This window comes from Uranotaenia lowii, chromosome 2 (genome assembly GCF_029784155.1).
Source record: "Uranotaenia lowii strain MFRU-FL chromosome 2, ASM2978415v1, whole genome shotgun sequence".
Classification (NCBI taxonomy): Eukaryota; Metazoa; Arthropoda; class Insecta; order Diptera; family Culicidae; genus Uranotaenia; species Uranotaenia lowii.
Genome location: NC_073692.1, coordinates 181064969 through 181090150, shown reverse-complemented (window position 1 = coordinate 181090150; position 25182 = coordinate 181064969). Strand labels below are relative to the sequence as shown.

Below are 25182 nucleotides of genomic sequence, written 5' to 3'. Positions count from 1 at the left end.
TGGACGTGTAATACAGCTACTATTACTGAACTACAGCAGTTTTCGTGAGGCATGTTTTTTCGATTTTTTTTCATTCATGCTGAATAACGAGAAAACTTGTAACTTTAGCTGTATATAATGTTCTAAACAAATTTTACTGACATTACAAGGTTATTTTTGATATAAGTTTTATATGAAGTTCATAATAATTCAAAAGACTAAAATTTATTTTACTTTTGTGATGTCAAAATGACACCCAAAGTCGGAAAAGGGATTTTTTTTGTCCAGGCTTCCAGGGTTCGTCCATAAAAAAAGTAAAGATGCAATATTGAAGAACTTTTGAATTCATTTAGGGTCCCCGAAAAATTTTTTGAATTTTGAAGTTTCTGAAAAAAGTTACAAGCCTTCAAACTTGCAATGGTGTCAAAATGACACCCTAATGCGGATGAGGGTTAATCTGGTTCAGATTAGTTTGCCATTTTGGAGCTTTGTTTTGTTTGATGCTGCGTAAGAATTGAGTTCATGTTCTTTTAATCTTTATACAAATCAAAAACTTAGGAAGGTTTTTAACTTCTTTTTTTCATATTAGGAAAACCTAGTCTTAATATTGAAAATGCATATTCGCTACGATACTCATGTATCAAAAAATGCTATGAGTACAAATGTCATGCCCACTGCACAAGTTTTGATCGAGGCTACATCCAAATCAACTCAAAAGGATTTCCTACATCGCATTGTTGCTCGTAAAAAAATGGAAAGAATAACATTTAAACAATTAGAGGTTTTTTGGCATATTCACTTTATTCCTGTTTTACATCATATCCGAACAAACGAACATTTCTCTCAGTTCTACTCGTAAGGCTTCGTTCAACATCTGGCCATAACTTTTTCTAAACCGGAACCTACTTTCAAGATTCTTACTTCTCAGGATTGACTTCTTAATGATGCTCGTTGAGTGCCTGCTTCATAATAACACAGAGTTTTTTAGGTCTTAGTATGGTGCGTTGCAAATGCAGGTTCAAACAGCAGCTAGTTTTACTATCGCTACGGTTTTTGAATAAAACCACCATCATCATGAGGTCATTTAGTATATTTATTTTAAAAAACTATTCCAAAATGACATTATTGATGAAAATAGACTTAGTGTAAGCATTTCAAATTGCCCGGTCATTGAATGAATATTCGAGGAAAAAGTCAAACCCAGCCTGCATTTTTTATTTTCTATGCAGGATTAACAAAAAATAACTCAAATTCAGTTTTAATAAGTTTCTATTCTGACGTTAAAGAACGAATATTTTTCGTGAGTCAGTTTCAGCAAGTCAAACCTCACTTTTTTTAAACCTCATTTCGATTTGTACGCTGTTGACGTGTTTCGATAAAATTTTCAAATTCAATATAATCTCCATTCACTTTTCTCTTGAATTAAAATAAAAATTGCTTGGATTTTGCTCAGATTTCCCCGGATTTTGGATTTCAAAATTTACATTCAAATGCTCAGTACTCTTACAGCTGGAGCCAAACCTTCTGACAAAACTTAAGGTTTTTGATCCAAAAGTTTAGAGAAATCACTGTTAAATGCTTGTTCAACAGTGGATGCGACAAAACATAATATTGATATATGTAGAAGAAGTAGAAAGTAGAAAAAAACTGCCTTCACAAGCATATGGATCCTACTTAATCACTAACAAGGTAGATTAACTATTCAAATCTCAATTCTCCTCTAAAAACGGTATAAAAATGTATAAGAACACGTTTCCGTTTTTGGTGACGTTTTAAAAAGAAGATTTGCTTTGTTATCAACGTTTCGGTCTACTATTTATTTCAACCATCTTCAGTAACACCATACTTAGATATATTTATTAAACCAAAAAGTAACTTATCTTGTTTCGTTTTACTTTATTTTATCTCTTTTACCTCAATATTCTCTGATTTCAGCAAATCAGTTGATAAAATTCGATTAAATAACAAATTAAGTTTATAAATAGTTTGAGTCAAATGTAATGAAGCACAAAGATTTTACAATTCATTTTAATCAATCTGTGTGCATTAAAATACCAAAGCATATCTTCTTCAATAAAAATGTCCTCAATAAAAAGTTCTTAGGCATAACAGGAATTGATTTCATCTAATAGAGCACAAAAATAATGACGAACTTAAAAATCTAAAGAAAACCAAAAGCACAAAAAGCCATTCAAATAAACAGACAAAGTATTTTCTCTCCCAGACCAGACGGTGTTATTTAATTTTTCGTGCCCATTCCCCACTTTGCCTGATTGAAAGCGAAACTGAAGCGAAGTGGAGACGAATGAAGATTGCTGGATGAAAGCGAAAGGGCCTATTGGGAGTTCGGCCCTCCTTCTTCCGCAACAAATCCTCCGGCTTAGTCAAGTGCAGTTCGACTCAATTCAACATGCTTTATCCAAACTCTAATATCGCTCACCTTGTGTGTGATGTTGTTAATTTTTTTCGGTCATCTTGAAGTCCACCGATAGAGACCCCCTATCTCGGGGGGTATCAAATCAACAGTCAGTTTGCACCGTGTTGGGCTGTATGCTGTGCAGGTCTACCTCATTAACCATTATTATCTGGAAATGTTGTTTGCTTTCCTTCAAACTTGTTATTTTTATCGACGAATGCGATGCTGTGCTTGTTGTTAGTTTTGCTTTTTTATTTCTTTTCATTCGTTGTTTGTCTCTTTATAGAGCGTATGACTTTGTGCCGTTTTGTGCCCGTTGGTGGTTTCGTTGTACAAATGTGCGGACAAAGTGAGATAATTTTTTTGTGGAGCTGAATTTGGGCTGAATTATGTTCACTTGGTTTTTTTTGTGGCATTCGCCAAAAAGAGGTGACTTTCGGTGTCGCCCTCGGGCAAGGTTAAATATTTATCATTCAAACTGTTCTAGAATGGAATGTTAATGATGTCCAACAGTTGCAAAGGTTTTCAAATAGGTTTAGCATGTTCATGATGATATTTTATCTTTTATTATTTTTTTGCATATTTTCAAGGATGTACACATATATTGTACCGGTAGAAAAAGCTCAAAATGTTTGAAAAAATACAGCTGTACATATGAATGATGGAAACAGCTAAAACTAACCTACAGAACGAAGAGGAAAGAAAGTGGACACCTATTTTCTTTGGTAAAAGGTTTTCGAAAATTTAACGTTTTGTTTAAGAGCGTTAGTAATCTATTTTTTTTTATTTTTCAAACTTTGATTGTAACCTTAACAAGTTGCGGACCATATACGAGATATTTCATTCTTTCATTCACAGTGAATGTGCTACAATTGAGCGCATAACTCAAATGTTAAAAATTTTATTATGAAACTATTTTCGCCAAAATTCAACACATCGAATTGAGTAGCTCAAAAATATTCAGTTTTGAATGTCGTTCTTTTGTTATAGAGATATTATCAAGAGAATTTTGGTTTTTCGAATCGTAGATTTCTTTGCAATCCTTTAAGTCTAAAGTGCAAATTTTGACTAAATTTACTAGAGTTTTCGATGGTGTTGGGTTCTGTACCATGATTCAATAGGCGTTTTTTGATAATAGGTCAGTGCTTTTCAAAATGTCAGATTTTGAGATCTTTTGGTGGATTTCGTTATTTTTATTTTTCTATTATTTTTTTTTAAATGAGCTTGTATGTATAAACATTGTGATCTTCTATATATAAACAAAATTTTAACAATATTTCTTTAAGGGCATATTGAGTTTTTATTATTCAAATTATTATAAACATCGCAACATCGCAAACTTTGCATCCTTAAAAATTTTAACCCGTTTTGATTTGATTGAGAGGTTTTTTTTTAATTTTAATTTATTCAAAGGTTTTTGATTTTGAAATTGCTAAGCGCATATTTTTATATTTTTTTAATACATTTGCTGACAGGTTGGGGTTGGGCTTCGAAATTCTTGAAGGGTTTATAGAACAACTAGCTGATCCCATACGAACTCCGTTTCGCTTTCAACTTGGATTATGTCATGAACAGCTTGTATAAAAGTCAATTGCCTAGCATTTTCCAGATGTACTTCAAAATTCATTGTTTAGTAATAATTGCACATACTGGACGATCACTTTCTCTGTTGTCTGCTAATAAGTGTGAAATCAGGAATCAATAAATCGTGCTAAAAAAAAACCCGTATATAAATTATGACTCGATCGTTGCATAACAACGCAATCATTGCCGAAAAATCTAAACCCCTTTCGGTGGCCTTTTATACAATCTAAGATATCTGAAATCGATTGCCCTTCCCTCAAAACTCCCGTGGGCAAATTTTAAGAGCAACCCATTGCATAATAACGTCAATATTGCTAAAAACTCAGAAAAATAAATTAATATGGACGACCACTTTCGTCGACCCCTGGTAAAACATTTGACATCTGAAATCGATTGCCCGTCCCTGAAAACTACCGTGTGCAAATTTCCATCCCAATCCGATTTATAAAACCGACGATATTGCAAAAATAATGTAAAGTTAATATGGACGACCCCCTTTGCCGGCCCTCTACACTGAATTTAATACCTGAAATCGATTGCTCGTTCCTCGAAACTCTCGTGTACCAATTTTCGTCTGAATTCGATGTATAATAATGACAATATCGCATTAACAGTGAATAGTTGACATGGACGACCCCTTTGGCCGATCCCTGTTTTTAATTTGGATAAGTGAAATCAATTGTTTATCCCTGATAATTCCTATGTGCAAATTTTCATCCCAATCCAATGTATAAAAACGTCAATATCACTAAGATATCGAAAAATTATTATGGACGACCCCTTTTGTCGGCCCCTTACACTAAATTTGATACATCAAATCGATTGCACGTCACTCATAACTACCGAGTACCAATTTTCAGCTGAATACAATGTATAATAACGTCAATATTGCAAAAACAGCGAACAGTTAATATGGACGACCCATCTGGATGACCCCTTAGAAAAAATTTTGCACCTGAAATCGATTGCTCGTCTTTTAAAACACTCATGTGCAAATTTTCAACACAATCCGACAAAAAGTAACGTCAATATCGCGAAAACAATATTTGTCTTGTATGGACGACCCCCTTCAGAAGGGGTCATCCGAAAATCTAAAAATATTTTTCATCATTCCTGGTCCTAATGAGCATACATGCCAAATTTCAGACCTCTAGCTCTTAAGACGGCTGAGTCTATAGAGGACAAACAAACAAACAAACAAACAAACAAACATAAAGAAATTGCTTTTTATATATATATAGATATATTCAATTCTTCATTGAAAGCTAAAACTAAAAATGTACAGGTTGGGTTATGGGTGATTTCTTGAATGATCAATATGAAACTGGTGAAAATAAAAATATGGAATTCCCAGTTTTGTTGCAAATATTTAAAGCACGAAGCATAAACCCACAGAATTAGTTAACATTGCGAATTAAAACTAAGCATTACAGCTTCTACATAAAATCATTATTCCTTTAGATAGATTAATTTAAATAAATAATGATCAATTCAAAAAGAATGATTTAAAATAATGAAAATAATTTGAAAAAAAAATTTCAAGAGCAGATTTTGTAGTCTAAAATTGTAGGCTTTGATGTCGTCTACTAGAAAATTGAGTTAAGATAGGACAAAATGTAGAAATTTTGTTTTCTTATTAAAAATTCCGATTTATGAGCTTCCAAAAAGGTTATTTTTCCAAAACACAAAAATTAATGATTGAAAAACAAAGTCAAACTTTTCGAAAACTTTACAAAGAATAAAAAAAATTAATAAAAAACAAAGAATTCTTTAAAATTTGTTAAAATTATTCAAAAATTAAAACAAAATATTAAAATGAAAAAAGGTTATTTTCTAAACAAATTATTAAAAAAATCAATAAAAACATCTTACCCGTTAAAATAAAAATTTTATTGGTTACTCAAGAAACAGAATTTTGGAGGCTATGTTTAAAAAAAATAGCAGATTTTTGCGTCCTTAAATCGAATCATTTCTCAGACTGTCACCTCTTGTTTTAATGACTAATGTTTATGATTTTAAGAATGAATATGAGTTGAGTTTTAAGTGAAATCAATCATTGATAACTGATGAACTATCAAATCTACATAAAAACCGATTCTGAATTGGATGGTTCATTCAATTAAGGAATGTAGAAAGTCCAATAAATGTTTATTTTTTTTTAGCTAATTCGTTAAATCCTGCAAAACTATTTGATATTTGCTTCAAAAAATATCTCTAATTCAATTGGGTTAATTTGAAAGTACTAGTGGTCTTAAGGAAAGTTCATAATTGGTTCTAAACCTTTATTTTAAGTTTTCAAGGTTTTGTATAAAAATACAGAAATTTATTACATGATTCTTAGCTATATTCAAAAGATATACCAAAAAGAAAAGCTGATAGGAAATCTTCTTGAATTCTTTGCACCTCAGAAACATGAAAATTAGCATGACATTTAAAATGACTTACTGGATTTTTTTTACAATATAAGGATTAGTAAAAGAGTTTAGGATATTAGGTTTTAATTTTTATGCTTATTCTATTAACCATCATGAGTATTGAACACCTGTCACATGGCTTCCAACTTATTGATGTGTAAAATTAGTACTGGATGCATGAATTTTAAAGGTAGAATGGTTGGTTTCAAATTCTGAACTTATTCAGTTACCCTTATTAATAAAAACCCATTCTTAAAATAGGGTTGTTATGCGTAGAGTGTCCATTTCCCGGCCATTTTAGCGTTCCCGAAAAACGGGAAATTTGATGATCCGTTTCTCGGGAAAAAATGAAAATGAAGATTTTTACATTGTACATCATAAGAAACCTTATCTATTTTTTTTTTTGTGCATTTTAAGCCAGTAGTATGTATTTAAACATTTTAAACATTTTGAATGCCTCAAAAATTTAATCAACCGTTATAAAATCCAAGACCCAAAATTAAGCACTTTATCCCAAAACTTGCCTGATTCTTGCTGCAATAATTTTAAATAATTGGGAAAGATTCTTCACTGTCGATAGTAGTTGGGTAGCTTCAATTCAGGTTATTCATCAAATTTTGTAAATTTTCAGATAACTATCTTTTTGTTTCAAAATATATCATTTCCTTGCCGAAAATTTTGCTATGGATGTCTAAATGAAGAGTGTTCAAAATAGAATATTCAAATTCTTTTTGTAGCGTGCCTTTATTTGAACTGTTTGATTTTATATAGATTTTCCATACCGGAAATCAAACAATTTCGGGAATTTCCAAATCCCGAGAAACGATGGAAAAATCCCGGAAATTCTGGATCATAACAAATCGAGCTTTATTTTCGAAAAACTACACTTTTTAAATAAGAAAAATAGGCCATGGTAAATTTGAAAAATGATTGATTAGGGTAGGCTGATTTTTTTCCTGAATATTGTTCTAACATGGACATCAAAAAAACAACATTGAATTAAAAAAAACCATGCGTTGAAAGTGAAACACAATGAATATGTAAAATCAAACAATTTCAATAAAATCACCAAAAGAAAAAAAAAGGAATGCTCTATTAAGCAATAATCTTCAATAAAAAAATTTCGTTTCGCAAACTGTTGATAATAGAAAACCATCGGCAGAGGAATTGGAGAAATGGTACCATTAGAAACAAAAAAACAGCGGCACAGTTATCTGGAAATTTACTATATTTGATTTTAGGTTATTTACCCTCAATCTTTCTCAATTTAATCCAATTTTTGCATCAAGAAGCAGGTAACCAACTAGTTATTTAACCTATCATTTATATGCACAAAATATTAAGTTCAATTTTTTTTAAATCTTAATTAATTTTTTTTCAATTCGTGTTCAAATCCTTTTTAATACTCTGGATTTATTTGCTTCATATGTTTATAACTTTTGCCAAAATATTTTTTTTTATATATTTGAAATCTTCGCTGTCCTGTTTTATGTGAAGAGGTCTCAAACTACCATAAAAGCTTTTTTTGTAACAAAAAAACGGCACGGGATACTTATTAATTTGTGAGAGCGACGCCCTTCCCCATTCCTATATCCTAATGGAAGGAAGGAGGGTCTCATAACATCAGAAAAACACTTCTTGTATACAAATACGATTCCATGTCATAAATGGTTCCATTATGGATAAGTTCTCGAGTTATTCAAATAAATTATGATCCTCTCTTCACTTTATATCTCCCCTCTGGTAAGAGAATGGAGTCTCAAACCATCGAAGAGATATTGCTCGTACACAAATATGTTCCCATGCAAATTTTGTTACATTTTATCGATTAGTTATCGAAATAATAAAAAAAATGTATGAGTGACCTTCTTCCCACTTTTTATCGTTTCTCTGAACCAGAAAACCATTTCTTGAGCTCGAATACCCACTCATGCCAAACTCGGTTTCGTTTGCTTTATTAAATGTCGAGTTATGCTATGAAATTTGTATCAGAGCCCCTCTTCTTACCTATCCCCTATCTGGAACGAGAGGATGAAGATCAAACATTCCGTGTATTCAATTGCTAAGTTAATGCAATTAAAATAAGGAATTTTAAAATATTTCTCTTTTTTTTTGTTTCAATTATAGCCGTTTTCATTATTTTGAAAGTGTTTGTTTGAAGTTTATCAATCCACATCCTTCATTATTTATGTATATTTATGTATGTATACTACATGAAAGGATACATAATTCACTAGAATGGTATGCTTATGAATTGGCTTCCTGCTATATATTTTAATTTTCTTTATGAGAAGTACTGTTGGCTTGATACAATGGACTGAGATGTTTGCGGCGTTTATCTCTCATATCCGCTATGAAAGTGTTCCCTCGAAAAACTCATTTCAAAATCGCTTTCTCCCAATGGATAAATCTCTCCCAAATGTTCTAATTTGTATAATAAGCAAAAACCAAATTTGCACGGAAAACCTTTTCGCCATAAAATAATTGCTACCGAAGGAGGTGGAGGACCCTAACGGAAATATCATCGACTAACTTTGAGTTTTCACCAGCAGCGGGGCGCAAGAAGAAGCTAGAAATCTTGCGGTTTTCGCAAATGTGTCGAATTAACAACATTGTCTCGATTTGCATACACCGTTGGTTTTTTCATTGACTTGGAGAAGATCTCGGCTTGAATGCTGATGATGGAAAGGGTCTTGTAAGATCCAGCGAGATTCGAGGGCTTCGGCCGCCCTGAACTGGGTAATTCATCCGGTTGAACACAATAAGGTGTTGATGGCGACGAGAAGATGTTCGCGCTATGATCAAAGGGCTGTGAATGCTAATTTTTGTTAAAGAAAAAATAAAACAACTACAAATAGCTGGCTTCTGCCTTTGGCGACGGAAATATTAGCCGAAGCCGCTGGAAAAGTTTGCAACTAACCAGAAAACCACCAATTATTACGGGGTTATTGTTTTGGGGGGTTTTATTTTGCTTTGGGTAGTGTTTATAAAATCTTAGAGATGTTTGATTACGCAAAACTTCCTTTGGTCGGTATTTATTGAATGGGTTTTCATATTTTCTCGTTTCAGGATCTAGATAAAACATCAATCGTCGGTTTCGTGCTCGAGGTCATCGTCTGTTTTACTGCCGTATCGTAATTTTTGAAGGTGTGAAGATTCTGTGTTCATAGTGGCTCAAAACCTGGTCTATAGCCTATAGAGTCGTAGTTTATTGGTAGTTTGTTGCAATAGTGATTGGATGTAGCCCGTCCAGGGAGAGGAATCGAGTGATTATTGTGTGAAATAGAGTGGAAATCTAACCGAAAAGTTGGTCTGGCCTGGCTAGAACCGGATACGGGCCCAGAATAGTGATTGTGGTAAGCCCCTTAGGGAGCCCGAGAAGTTGTGTTTCTTGAATCAATAATTCTCCCGGTGTGGAAAACTCCTCCCACAACCCTCAGTACAAAAGCCACCCAACTGTCATGGCCTTCCCGAGGGCCTCCATCGCCTGGTCGGCACTTTTGGTGCTGTTCCTTGGGTCTCTGGTGCATAGTGGAGCCCCGATTCGGCCAGGGACTGGCAATCCGTCGCCCAGACTACCACGCACCTCGGCCAGCCAACTGTCGGCCCAGAACTCGAATGGGACAGCTACGCGCAACCTAGCGGCCAAGAATCTCACCACCCAACAAGGCCGTGGGAACTACAGAACAAGGTAAGTGTCGAACCTTTAACCGAGAAAAAAAAGCATACAGCAAAGGGCCGTCGCCTGGCGGCACGCGTACTAAATCTAAGTACTAGAAGTACGTACAAATCTACAATGAAATTGAGCGCCTCGACGCGTCAGTCAGTCTCCGGTTATTATTCAAATGGCGTGCGCCGAAAGTGTGAAATTAGCGAATGGTGGTGGCGCTCAGTTGTTGTCAGATTGATGCGAAATCATTCAAATTACTGTGCCGCGATGCGAAATCGCCTAGAGCGAACGACCTCAAGGGCGTGGCTCTTGGAAGATATTTTTTTGAGAATTTCTCGATGCAGCAGCCATTTGGATGTTTGAGGTTTTGAATTTTTTCCCACTTTTGGATTGATCGAAAATTAGAATATGCTCAAATTGTTTTAATGCTTTTCGCCTTCCCACGATTGATTTTTAAAGATGGCATAAAATGCTTTGAAATTGAAGCTGAAAAGATCATAGAAGTTTTTTATGTTCAGATCCATTCAACAAAAATTTTTTTTTGAAGCATGGCTTTTTTTTAGTAGTATGATCGGATTGGGCTTGTTATTGAGCTCAGTTGGCAAGTCAGTTGCGTCCTGAGCCGATGTCCGTGAGTTCGAGCCCAAAAGTAATCATCGATCACAGTTGTTAAGTTTTTCAATAACTGTCAAAACATCGTTGATATAAGTCGAGAATGACATGAAAGATGTTAAAACGACTATAATTGAAACAAAAAAAAGTAAGATCGGATCACCACAAAATATTCGGAAAACCAAGTTTTCATAGTCTTTAAAATAAGAAGCATTTTCCCAAAAAGGGGAAAACTATCGTGCACAAATGGTGTATTTTTCCCATATTTTGTTGAGTCAGTTGGCTAAAATGAAAGCAGTAAGCATTGGAGCAGTCCGAAATTCCGATTCAGGAGTATGAAGAGGAAAGCAACTTCGTGGACTAAAAAATCAAGGCGAAAACAAAGTCCGGTGGACAAAACTTTTGACCGGAAAGTCATGCGTACTTACGCCAGTAGGTAGACTGCTTCTGTCAAACCAAGAGCTCTAAAATTATATGGTCAACTGCTGAGTGGAAAATCAGTGTTTTGTTATCGAAGATGGAACCAATTGCAAGTTTGATTTTTCAATGCCTCCGGCTGATCAGTATTATAAATTTCGGGATTACCAAAGTGTGGGAGAGACGGAGCTTTCAAATTAAAAAAAAAATCGGTAGAGATGCAATAGTTTGGCAAGCCATATGTAAGTGTGGTCGCATTCCGATCCAAATATACGATAGAGAAATATAAGTTGTTATTAAAACATTTTACTATGAGTGAACTAAAACAGTTTCTGAATTTATCCAGTAGTATTTCTGTTCAACGCAGTTTTGTCAGTCCATGATAAGGTTGTGTTGGGTGTTGTGAATATAATAAAAGAAGTAAGAACTAAAAAAGGGATTTTTAAATTAAAATAAAAAAAAACCTTTTAATTCAATGTAGTAAATGCTGTGTAGCGAAAATACCCAAGTAACTACAAATCGCATAACTACATTAATTATAACTTTTGAAGTTCCCATTAGGCTGAATAAAACGTTCTCGGGAGGATTTTTCTCGAGTGCTTTTTATCGAACTTTTAACGAATATGTAAGGCTTAAAAGTATGATAATGTACATTGATGTACGTTTTTCATGAACTATTTACGAACTTGTTGATTCCATGCGGATCTGTTCTGAAACGCCTAAGGAAATAAAAAGTGCAGTGTTTTCATAGTCCATTGGAAAGCACTGCATTATTTATATCCATAGACGTTTTAGACCAGATCCGCCAACAAACTTTTTAGTTGTTAGATGGACTGAAATGGAACTTCTATGTGAGTTATTTTTCTAATATGTAACTCTTGAATGCATATGCTTAAAAAAGAATCATTTATCCTTGTCGCTGGTTATAAGCATAATATATAGAAATTTGAAATTGGCTTTTCGGTCTTGGATGTAGATCAAACAACTATTGTTTTGAAATACCTGTCTTATTAGTAAATATCAAAATTTCTATACATCATCTACAATCGAAAACATAAACCTAAAAGCAAAATATATTTGAGAACAATAAAACGTAATTAGAACATTCAACAAGGGTTTCCATGAAGGAAAAATCTTATAAAGTAGACTATAAAACCATTCATGTGATTTTAAATAAATCAATTGTTTAGTCATAATTAAAAGCCTAAATTATGCTTAAATATGTGTATCAACAATTTACTCACATTTGTTTATCATTTTGCTCTCAAAAATAGCAGCCTTTATCTTGAAATTGCAAAAAAGGGAAGAATGTCACAATATGACATTCTTGGTATGGTCAATTCCCGGAAAATGAGAATTTGATTCTTCAGTTTACTTTATCAACTCTTTGGGGGGCTGACACTTACAGCAGCTAGTCCAGCTCCTGGAGGTTTGGTGCTAAAGGTAAGTTCTCGCAACCGGAAACACATGAAGTTATTTTCTCGGTTTGGCAATTTAATCAAGGTGCTTTAGTCCTGAACTCCAGCGTTTGAGTGCATAATGTCGTCCAAATCCCTCGTCCTATGATCAAAACACTCCACAATCTTTTTTTTTGGTTTTTTTTTGTAGAAGTTATTTGATCAAATACGGGGTGAAGCGTACATTATATTTACATATGGGACATTCCATGTCAAGTGTGCACAGCGAAAAAAAAATCTTATCGAAAATTCGCCGTACTTGTCCAAAAGACTCTCTGAGGCCTTAAAGAGAAAACCTCTTGTAGGTAGTCTTTTTGCCAAGTATGGCGAATTGTTGATAAGTTTTTTATCGCTGTGCACACTTGACATGGAAATAGCCATATATTGAAAAGTTAGGAGAAAGATTTCAAAAACAAACGAAATCAAACTTTTAAAAACTTACATTCACTGTTGTTTGATCCAGGATGAAACTGTTTGATGCAAACGTTTACATTTATTTTTGTGCTTAAACTTAAATTATAAGCTCAGTATAATGCCATACAGCCTTATATAAGGCTGGGTAAGCTTTTAAGAGAATATTCTGTGGAATTTTGGGATACTTGGTTAGTGCATTGGTTTATAAATGTGAACTTTTAGACAACAATCAGTACACATGTTTTGTTAAATCCAATTTTAACACCTTTTTGTTATTTAGAAATCTGATCATTCCTGGAGTAATCATTCCTGATTGTCTTATTCGAGAAAAGTCCTGTCGAGACCGAATTCTTGAAATCTTGGGTCTGGCAAAACTTGAAATCAGGGTTTTTTCTAAATTGTTCACGGAGTTTCACGGATTTTCCCCGGTTTGGAATGCTTGAAACTCCTACCGCTTCGCATTTGGGAGGATAGGAAGAAAGGAAGAAAGGCCCATACAAATTATTGCAATACTCGAAAAATGATCTAGCCAGCGGAATCAAACTAGGCAAGTGAGGGTATTTCGGCGCACAAAATGTTCCAAGGATGGTTCACCTTTCAATGAAAAAAAAAACCGAATGGGAGAAGGGGCTTCCAATAGTTTTTTTTTTTGCGTGACTGGTCAGATAATCAAGCAAATGGAACTAAATTTGGCATGGTAGGATATTTGGATACGGACAAAGATTCTATGGTTGTCTCTCTGATCCCTGTAAACAAATAAGAAGAGAAGAGAGGGACACCGAAGTTTTTGTTCGAAGATGTCTAGAGTTAATCTGTTCAAAAGCATCGAATTTGATATGGGATTGTATTTTGATACAAGTAATGTTTCTATTTGCGACACTTTTCTTTTTCTACTGAGTGAGATACGAAGTGGAGACGGGAGCCTCATACATTTTGGTTGCATATCTATAGTACTGGTCATACGAAGTAAAACTAACTTTAGTAGGGGAGGGTTTTTGGAGAAAAGTTTTTATGCTTACTCGGGTACCATCCAGTGCAGTGGGGCAATGAATAGGGAAGAGGGGAGATCTCATACATTTTTGTGCATACCTTGATAACAATTTAAGAAAATCGTGTCAAATTTCTCATAGCAAAGTATATGGAAATTAAAGACAGTGGGGAGCTAGAAAAGAGAGAGCTCCAGTACTTTTGAGAATAGGGTACGTAGAATATTTTCTTGGTTATTAAACAGGAGGAGTCTCATAATTTTATTTTAAATGACTTGGAAAGTGATCTAGCAAATCCAACCAAATTTGGCTTGGGAGAGGAATTTCATTCAAGTAGAAAATTTATTGTGGCAGAATTTATAAACCTAATAAATAAATACTGAGTCTAAATTTCGAATACAAAACAATAATTTGAAAACTAATTTTAGGACAGGTTTTGAAAAAAAAAATGAATATTTAAGAAAATAATAATTGATCTCTTTTGATAAATTTGTATAAATTTAAAAAGATGAACCAAAGCATACCGAGTCAGCTTGTATAGAAAAAAAAAATCACCCATTTTTAAACCTTATCCGCTCTTGAGTGTCAATATGACACTATTGGAAGTTTCGGGGCTTGTAACTTTCCTCGGAAGCATAAAAAAATTCTTCGAGGTACCTCAATAAATCCTTAAAATCTTTAATTTTGTATCATTACTTTTTTATGAACGCACCCTGAAAGCCCATGAAAAAAAAACTTCCTAATCAGACCTTGAGTGTCAATTTGGCACTCCTCGCTTGAAACCGCTATAACTTGTAGTTTTAGAAACCTTGTAATCAATGGTCAGAAAATCAATCAAAATAAACACTCAGGATACGTTTCTTATTTGAAACATTCTGACTGTATAATAGGAAAGCGCCTCTCGCAACTGCTCCGCCCGACTGGTATGCAATCTCGATCAGCGCTCCACTCAGCTATGCAAACCGAGTCGCATCATTCAGAATCATCGATTTTGCAAACATCGCATATCAGAGATGAGCGAGATACAAACTGATCCATTCTGAATGTCATTCACTCAGTATCCGCCAGGTTTATTTGAAGTCGAAAACACGGCGAAAGTGAACATCTTTCCCTCACAAAGACAACTACAATTTGATTTTATTCTTACTGGTGTAAAATAACGCTGTAAATTCAAATAATTTCGAAAGCAGATACGTATCTACAAGATATATTCCCAAGTAATTCTGATTATTTTATAAGATTCTCCAGGCCTCTTATGAAACTGAAAGTTGGCCTTGTAATCGGTTATAAAACCTAAAATGTTGCTTGGAATATACCAACCTTGTTTGGTATTTTTTTTATAGCAATTGCATGAGTCTTTGGAATAACTGAAAGAAACCTTAATGAAACGACAATGTTTCTATTTCACAAGTCATTAAGCAATCACCGCACCACAACTCAAGAATGAAGATAACACCGAAAATGTAACATAGAAAAAGTAAACCACCATCCGTATGTTAATGGAAGCGTTGCACCTGATCATTCGAATATGCAAACATGGCTCAAATGGCTGCAAAAGTCCAAACAAACCCCACAAACTCACTGGCTGTGGGGAATAAAATTTGCAAAATCGCAGCTAAACTGCTGTCCCGAGCCAAAACAAACTGCGAAATACACTCTCAAAAAAAAATCGATCCCCTTTCGAAAAGACGAACGGATCCAGCCAACCGACCCACACTCGACGACTTGAAATGAATATTAACGACGATAACCTTTTAATAATCCGTCATTTGGGTGATTTAATTAGTGTCACTAATTTGAACGATGTTCATAATCACTATTTTCAGTGGGATATTTTTTATTTGATTTCTCCAGGTTGGTTTGTTAAAGTTTTTGATCGCTTTCCTAGGTTAGGTTGAGACAAGGTGATGGCTATTAGATTTTCCTAATCTCTGCGTGTTTTTTTATACCGAGGATTGTGTTTTACCGCAAACCATTCAACGAAAACTGCTACATCGGGAAGCCATTAAAGATGCTTGGGGTCTCCCACCTGAGAGCACCAAACTGACCGAGCTGAATAAATATATGGTTCACATTATCATCATCGATGCTGCCCGAAAAGCCACCAAGTGCATATTTAATCATGTGAACTTTACACGTCTCTGATAGCTTGAGGTGGCAGATTTCGACAGAGGAACACCCGAATGAAGACAAAAATCTTCGCCAAACAAATCGAAAGCTTTGGCTTAGCTTAGGATAAAACTGGGAGAAAAAACACTCTGGCTTGACGCTTCCAAATTCAGCGATAATGCCAGTTTCGATGAGGAAACTGTGGAGTGAATATATGGGAGATGGCATCGATTTTTTTTCGCTTCACAATTGGTGGACTTTCTTTCCACGAAATCCGCTGTAAGGATAAATTATGGCACAAAACTGTCTTACGGAACCACCGGAGTTTTTCGGAGGATACTCTCGAAGAGACAGGTTGTTCCCGGTACTTTGTTACGCAGCGTGTGAACCACAATGGCTCTATCATAGCGGAGTGCAAACGGTAATATTCATTTGTCATTTTGGCTATCATTTGAATAAACATCTCCAAATGCTAGGAAATAAATTCATATCTGGAATAATTTCTGCAGAAAAGCCGTAACATTACAATCAATAATCCGCTCTGACCAAGGGGCATCGCAGTGATAATCCACCAAAATAATGTATTTCTTTCTTCAAATTTATGACACCTAATAGAGATTCCATTATTAGAAATGGAAATAATGAGTATTTGATAGACTATAATGCTTCATAGCATTTATTTTCCGATGCTTTACCCTGGAGTCTGGAGATTACGTTTTTATGTTATGGCATAGGTGCACATTTAAGTTTTTCATCGTGACTATCGATCTCTCCTTCTAGGATGTTAAGAAGAAATGTGTTGGTACATCTTACATTTGATTAATTTTGAATACATTTTTGCAGGAACATGTTTGCCAAATTATGATTTTCATGGACTCAGACTCCAAACAGAGAGATTAGTTACAATTTGAAAAAGAGATTAAAGGAAAATAAAGAAAGTCGTTCACCCTCTTAAGTGCAATAAAAGTAATAATAACCCGAACGGGAACACATCTGAATTCAATTCCAAAACAACTAAACTTTCTTTTCTTTTTTTAGGGAAATACTTAGGTATTACCCCTTCTACTAACATAGATTAATAAAGTGATACACTCGGCAAAACGAAACTTTATAAGTAAAATGCTTCAATAAACAAACCTATGATTAAAAAAAAAACTTAAGTATTATTATGTACAAAAGTGCTTACTAAATTTGTATAGCGATTTTTTATATTGTTTTATCTCTATTTAGACAAAAAGCTAGTATTTCAGGAATTTATGTCTTGATTTTTTTTGCTATTTACTGACTTTTGAAAACAGTAGTCAGCCGATTCAATGACTAAAGGTGGATGTGAGTAGTTTATTAAGCTAAGCTAAGCTTAATAAGGAAAATTGTTCAACCTGGCTCTGGAGTCAGCAACGACGTGAGGTTGCAGTTGAAATTTTTTCCTGCATCCAAAAATGTGAGGTTTGTTAACGTGTTAAAATCCCAGCGATCTAATAAATGTAAAAAAAACTAAGACCAGCTCATGAGTGCTACAGCCCTATACCATGAAGGTAACTCTCTCCAATGACATAACTACTCTGGGTGCATGGATACAATGAGATGACTAAACTTGGATATTTCTCGTCGATAGAGTGTTCTTGTCACGCACGTAATCTCCGAGATCTACTTAGCAGATGATACATTCTATATTTGGATTTTTGTAAATCAATTTGTGGTAACATTAACGAAAGCCATTAGTTACCTATATAAATTTATCCTTTATACACTTTGAATATTTAAACACAGAAATTTTTCTTGGCCTATTGCTTTGAGACATCCAACCTAATCTTTCTTTTCTAAACCCTAACTATGATGAATTAAACCTAAAAAAAGGCATTTCGGGCCAACTCACCAAAGGCTATGATCATTTAGTATCCGGGCACTTTATTTCGGTGATATCTACGTTAATAGAGCTCGGATATGCAAAACTTTAGTAGCGTTGTGTTGGTTATGAAAAGGACTTTCTTGCCTATTTTTGATAGATTTTCAAGTTAATGTGTGTTTGAGATATTAACGACGCAAATAGACATGACAAAAATAATCTTGCACAAATTTGCTCCTTTTACGCATTTTGCGCCTCAAAAATTCTTCATTGCTGACTTGAAAGCTCATGAACTGTTGATTTTTTTTGATTTTTTTTCGGACCAAATGGTTAGGAAGTATAAGGAGCCACTCTAGGATGCTCACGAAGTTCAAACCAAGCATCTTAGTGGAACCCTTGATCTTAAATATGGTAAAAAGTCTATGGTTATTGGGGATAACTGAATACAGACTTCTTGAATAATGCAAAAAATCCATTTCCGGCAATCAAAAAGTGTTGTCTGACTAGAAGACACCAAGTAAATAACTAATAATGATCAGTTACAAAGATTGTAATTTGTGCATCCGGTTTTTACGCAATATGACAGATGTGTTCTGATGGACAAAAAAAATTATGTTAAAACCTGATTTAAGAGATCAAATTCTTCGAGATGCTTGCTCATGAAAAGGTGCCAACACGATTCCAATTGCTATTTCCAGGTGAGTTTGTGTAAAATAGCATGATTTTGCAAAGGTTTTGCTTCTGTGGTAAAAAAAAATAAATCAATACATGACCGAAAAAAGTGTGCAAAGATAAAAAAAGAGATTTTATGAAAAAGTAGAAGTATTTCTTGAAATCATTGATAAATATATTTTTTATATTTTTACATTAAATGTCATATTAACACCTTCATTTCCTCCATAGAAAGCTTTTCGATCAAATGAATAGTTTTTAAAATACACACGTTTGTAACTGCCCGGATACTGAATGATCATAGTTCAAGTCGTCCTCATAGAGTGCGAATATACGCATCCAGATTGAAACGGTCAGTAGCCTTTCTATCCGCTTCCTTTTTAACTTGCTCGTCTTGATTCAAATAGGTTTTTTTTTTGGCCAACCGCCTGTATTTTTTCTTCGTCACTATTTGTAGTACCTTTCAGACTATAAATTTTTTGTTAGATTTATATATATAAAAATGGATTTCTGTCTGTCTGTCTGTTCCCTATAGACTCGGAAACTACTGAACCGATTTGCGTGAAACTTGGCAGGTAGGGGTATTGGAGGCAGGGGAAGGTTCTTATTGTTGTTTGAGACCCCTCCCTTTCTCACTTTTGTTTGGGAGGGGCCTCCCAAACAAAAGACAATTTTTCGCATAACTCAAGAACAAATCAAGCAAATGGTATCAAATTTGGCATGCGGTGGTATTTGGGAATGAGGAATATCTCTATGAATATTAGGTACCCTTCCCTCCTCAGTGGGGTGATTGGAAGGGGGGAGGGGGGCTACCTTTCAATTTTTCATATAACTCGAAAACTAATCAAGATATTGGAACCAAATTTGGCACGGGAAGGTATTTGGATACGAAAAAAATTTTAATGGTTATCCTTCCTTCTTTCCAGTACAAAGGGGGAGGGGGCCTCTTTCATATTTTTTTTTACATAACTCAAAAACTAATAAAGCAAATGGAACCAAATTTGGCATGGTAGGGTATTTGGATACGAAAAATATTTCTATGATTATTTGAGACCCATCCCTCTTTCCAGTAGGGATAAATAAAGGGGGGGAGGGCTCTTTTATAATTTTTTACACAACTCAAAAACTAATTAAGCGAATGGAACCTAATTTGGCATGGGCGAGTATTTGGGAACGTGACATGTTCCAATGATTGTTTGAGATCCCTTCCTTCTTCCAGCGGGGAGAAAGGAAAGAGGGAGGGGAGTTTCATACAACTTTTACAGCATAACTCAAAAACTACAACAACATTTTTTTTATTTATGTAGTATTCCGTCTCACGACATAACTTGACGAACATAATTCCTAAAATTCACTCGGTCCATGGCAACCGTTCTCCAATTCCCCGGGCACCCCACGTTCGCCAGATCACGCTCCAATTGGTCTAACCACCTCGCTCGTTGCGCCCCCGATCGTCTTGTTCCTACCGGATTCGTAGCGAACACCTGTTTTGCAGGACAGTCGTCCGGCATTCTCGCAACATGTCCCGCCCAGCGTATCCGGCCAGCTTTCACCACCTTCTGGATACTGGGTTCGCCATAGAGTCGCGCGAGCTCGTGGTTCATCCTTCGCCTCCACATTCCGTTCTCCTGTACGCCGCCAAAGATGGTTCTTAACACTCGTCGCTCGAATACCCCGAGTGTACGCAGGTCCTCCTCGAGCAATATCCAAGTCTCGTGCCCGTAGAGAACAACCGGTCTAATGAGCGTCATATACAGGTTACACTTCGTGCGAGGGCTAAGTCTTCTCGACCGCAGTTGCTTGTGGAGTCCATAGTAGGCAAGACTTCCGCTGATAATTCGCCCCGGATCTCACGACTGGTGTCATTGTCTGCGGTCACCAGTGAGCCGAGATAGACAAAGTCTTCGACTATCTCCAGCTCGTCGCCGTCGATCGTGACCTTGTTATTACTGGACAAGCGGGTTCGGTCGGTCTCGGATCCGCAGGCCAGCATGTACTTCGTCTTGGACGTATTAATCATCAACCCAATCCTCCCTGCTTCGCGTTTCAGTTTGCGGTAGTTGTCTTCCACCGCCGCAGATGATCTGCCGACTATATCAATGTCATCGGCAAAGCAGATAAGACTACAACAACAAATGAAACCAAATTTGGCATGGAACGATATTTGGGTACAAGAATATGCTTCTATGAATATTTGGTATCTCTCACTCCTTCAAAGAGGTGGATGGAAAGGGGGAGGAGAGGTCTCCCTTACAATTTTCAGTATAACTGGAGAGTTGATCGAGCAAATTGAACCATATTTGGCATATAAGGGTATTGGATACGAGAAATGTTTCGATCATAAATTGAAGCCCCACCTTTTTCAGCGGAAAGATATAAAGGGGTAAAGGGGGGCTTCCATACAATTTTTTTTGCATAACTCGAGAATTAATCGAGCAAATGAAACCAAATTTGGCATCAAAAAGTATTTGAGTACGGTGGGAATTCAAATACAGGAAATATTGCCAGGAAATTCTTCGAGAAACGGATTGAAGTTGCACAAATTACGGGACTGAATGTTCAGCTTTTGGAAAAGTTTTACGTGATTTTAACCATTATCAACAGTAGCTCGATTGGAGGGTATGCTGAAGAAACTCGGGTGCTTTATAAAAAATTTTTATAGCTGGTATCCCGTTTCTCCAGCCGTACACAAATTGTTAGTGCATGGAGCAGTCATAAAACATCATATTTTACCCATAGGCATGTATTCGGAAGAAGCTGGTGAAACAAGAAACAGAAGTTTACGAAAATTTCGAAGAAACCACTCCAAAAAGTTCGATCGTGTGGTTAGTCTGGAGGATGTTTTTAAAAGACTCCTCCTGACATCAGATCCGTACTTCTCACTATCCAATAGAAAATGTATGAAATATTCAAAAATAAGTCTTCCTGAATGCAGCCGTCATATGATCTGTGACCCCTAACGCGTTTTTTTATTAGTTTCATTATTGCTAGAATATAAGTGTTTTTTCTATTTTCTATGAATTTTTTATTGATTTCTCAAATAAACTTGTTTTTCCGTTTTTCCGTTTCTGTCAACTATAATGATGATATAAATGTTACGATGTGTACGGTTATTCCTCACGCAGCCAAAAGTAGTCAAAAATAATATAGAAAGGTTATATGAAAAATGGCAATTTTGGTCAAGTTCAAATGTAAATAAAAAGCTTTAAACAAAAAACACCTCTCCTGTTTTTTTTTAAATAATGTAGATTTTAACATGTTCTTTCAAACGAATTAAAGTTTTGGTTTGCTCCATTTGAAGTTATGGCTCATACAAAACGGCCATTTTTGAACACAAAATTCATGATAACTGCGAATCAAAAGCAGATATTAGAAATCTGTTTAATACAAAAGATGCGCATAATGATTTGCTAAATACTTGCCGAACACATGATTTTGATAAGTTGATACCCAACAAAGTTATAACAAAAAAACTTGTATTTGTAGGACCACTCTAACTTGTACACGAAAAATCATCATAAAACCTAAACGTTAATAGATAGACATTCAAAGTCTTCTACAAAGTTTCATCATTTATGTTGTTCTACATAATTGCTGAACATAATACAGCACTATCTCCTTACAGTAAAAAAATAATTTTCGTATCTAAGGAGTTTTATGAACCACTCTAAAAATGTTTCATTCAAAAGTAGCGCCTTGTAATGTTGTTCAACTTTGTCTTGGACACCAAATGTCTTAAACCGAAGGCAAGAGCGCAAATAATTGTTTCCCGCTGAATTTCATTTCTGGACCACTGTGCAATGGAACTATATTTGAAATAAGAGGATTTTTGAGAACGAATAAAATGGGTATGATTATTTAAGATCACGACCTCCATTCAGCAGGGGGTGAAGGTTAGGACAGGGGAGGGGCTCTCTCTTCAGTTTTTCAGCATAAGTCCAGAACATACCAAGAAAAAAACAACAATATTTTTTAAGTTAGATTGTTTGCGTACGATTAATTTGAGATTCTCCAGACAGATTAAAATTATCAGATCATTAACACAAATTTATATGTTGAACAAGATTTAGAATATTAGTTTAAGTTATCTTTGTGTTGCAATTCGAAACTCCAGCTGCAGCTCTCATTTTCTAGCAGCTGCTTATGAATTATGTTATAATTTGATTTAAAATAATGCCAATAAAACAATAAAAATATGAATAATTTTTAAAAATATCAATGGATTTTGAAAGGTGTAGCAAAGCACACCGGGTCAGCTAGTAATAAATAAAATTGTAATTACGTACCAACTTGAAACAGCTGCGGGGTCCTATTCGTGAAAATGGCCGACTTCCAGATTATGCACAGTACTTTAAGCATCAATCCATCAATTTTAGGGATAATATTGATCATAAAGGATTGAATATAACCCGGAAAATCTACACCCTTCTTGGGAGCAGCGAATCCCGTCAGTATTGGATGGCATTGATCATTTTCAGCTTCTCCAGGCAACGACGCGGAGGCCACAGCATCCGGTCTGACGCGTTTCCCGTAGTTCCTGTCAAAATAAATTTTGTTTTTTTATAACCTAGTTTTGCTTTTTTAATCTGATAAGTAAACTAACCTGATCGGATCGCCTTCGGAGGATTACGATCCATCTGCGGAAAATAAATTCTCTTCCGGAGGAGGCGATGTTCCATCGGGAGTAACCATAATCGGCCGGCGGTGGTTTGTTGTCTGCTCTTCCATCGATAGAACCGCGGACGTCAGGGGTGGTCGGACTACGTTCCTTGAGAAATTAATTTTATTTCGATGCAAATTACCGCGACATCAACAACCGACTGATAACAAACAAAATGGCGAGTTTGAAAGTACTCACTTGAAAGTTTTATGAGAAAAACTTTCGAGTCGCATACAAAATAAGAAACAAAAAGAATGCAAAAGAAAGAAAATGTAAAAAAACTTCCGGTTGCGTAAAAATAACTTACCCGGTAAGTTTTTGAAACTTGGCGTCATGGGTGGTGATTTGGTGATAGAGAAACAACAGAGAGATCAAAAGTGGGCAAATAACACATGAGAGCAGAGATGCCAATGTGCCTGATTTTTCAGGATTTGCCTGATTTTTCGAAGTTAAGCCTGAGAATCTGATAAGCCATTGTATTTCCCTGATTTTTGAAAATAAGCCTGATTTTGCCTGACTTTTGTGTCTCTCAGTCTTATATTTCCCTTCAAAAACGAACTTCGGGTACCGATCTTATCCTGGCGCATATCTGGGTGCACAAAGGCATCCCGAAAGAGGAGGTCATTCACCTGACGCATCACATGTTAGCTATCAGTGATCTGTTAGAGAATGGCTAAAGCCAGGATTCCCGAGAATTGTGTCGGTTGATCGATAACATTTGCTAGCGCTCTCTCTCTCTACTGATTTAGATGATCATCATTTTGATGATAATGAGTTGGGGTGGTACTTGTTGTAAAAGTTGTTAATTTTGGCATTCTATTCACATTTGTATTATGATGTGATTTATTTCTACTTAAATTTTATAGTTTGATTGCATTTCATTTGTTTGATTCAAAAAATATTTTAATATTTACAAAATGATATCTAGGTTTGTTCATGTATTTTAAATATATGATTTCTGTTTATTGAGATATTTCTCTAAGCTCCATAACACGTAGCATTGTACCATCGAAGGTATACCAGCTATAGGCCTACATGTAGGATTTAAAACTGGTTTGAACCTTATCGATTTATCACTCTTGAAATCGCATAAATAAAGTTTGATGTAAGCAATCAGATAAAAGCAACGTCCCGCCAAATGTGGTCATTTGTGCAGCGAACTTGTGAGGTGAGAGACCTATTCGACTTTCGGAACTAAGGTATGCTGGTGGTCAGGAAAAATCCTAGCCGCTGGTTGTTGATCATGGTGGCTTGGAAGTTGGTATTTTTTCTGGTGGTATGTACATATAAGCAAATAATTTGAATTTAGGTGACGTGGCTGGCGAAGTCGACTTTTTCGAAACTGAGTCACTTTTATCAATAACGTGCAATCAGAAAATTTCCTCCCCATCATAAAAGGTGTCGCTGTTATTACCTTTGGAGAGCCATTACATCAAAATAGAATACAAAAATGGCGTGGCCTCCGCCATTGATGGTTTTATTCCCATGCAGAGTTGCAAAAATAAGTATATGTAAAAGAAACTTGTTTGCTCTAGGAACTTCTAAAAGCAGCAGAAACAGTTTTCCCCTGCTGGCTGCTCTGTAGTAAATTTTCCTTCTTAGACTCTCAGCGGAATCTCGGCGGCGAACATTTTTGGCTCGTCGAACTGCGGCTGCTTTCGGTTTTAATGTGATGTGGACAAAGTTTCGACCCCCCACCTCATCATAAAACAATCCGCGCGCGTATGTTACGATTTCGTTCGAATGCATGAGAATAATCGATTACAAAACCATAAAATTATTGCTGTTATTCATTTTTTTTTCTCGTCTTATGTTGGCTTGGCTTCGTCGTCGTCTGTATCTCTCCTTTAAAGTATAGATGAATGTGCAAACATGAGCATGCTTTCAATCCAATAACAAAAGGCATTAACAAGGTTGCACAAGAACCGTGAGTTTGCGGACTTTTT

General features: G+C 35.4%; 1 protein-coding gene across 2 annotated transcripts in view; it reads left to right on the top strand.

Annotated features, from left to right (window-relative positions):
• Positions 1 to 25182, top strand: part of LOC129740931 (angiopoietin-2) — a 614877-nt gene that overhangs the window by 37524 nt on the left and 552171 nt on the right. For both annotated transcript variants that reach the window (XM_055732577.1, XM_055732576.1), the window contains exon 2: positions 9463 to 10084. In XM_055732577.1, coding sequence (XP_055588552.1) covers positions 9855 to 10084 — 230 coding nt within the window. In that variant the 5' untranslated portion in view covers positions 9463 to 9854. The remainder of the gene's footprint in view (positions 1 to 9462; positions 10085 to 25182) is intronic.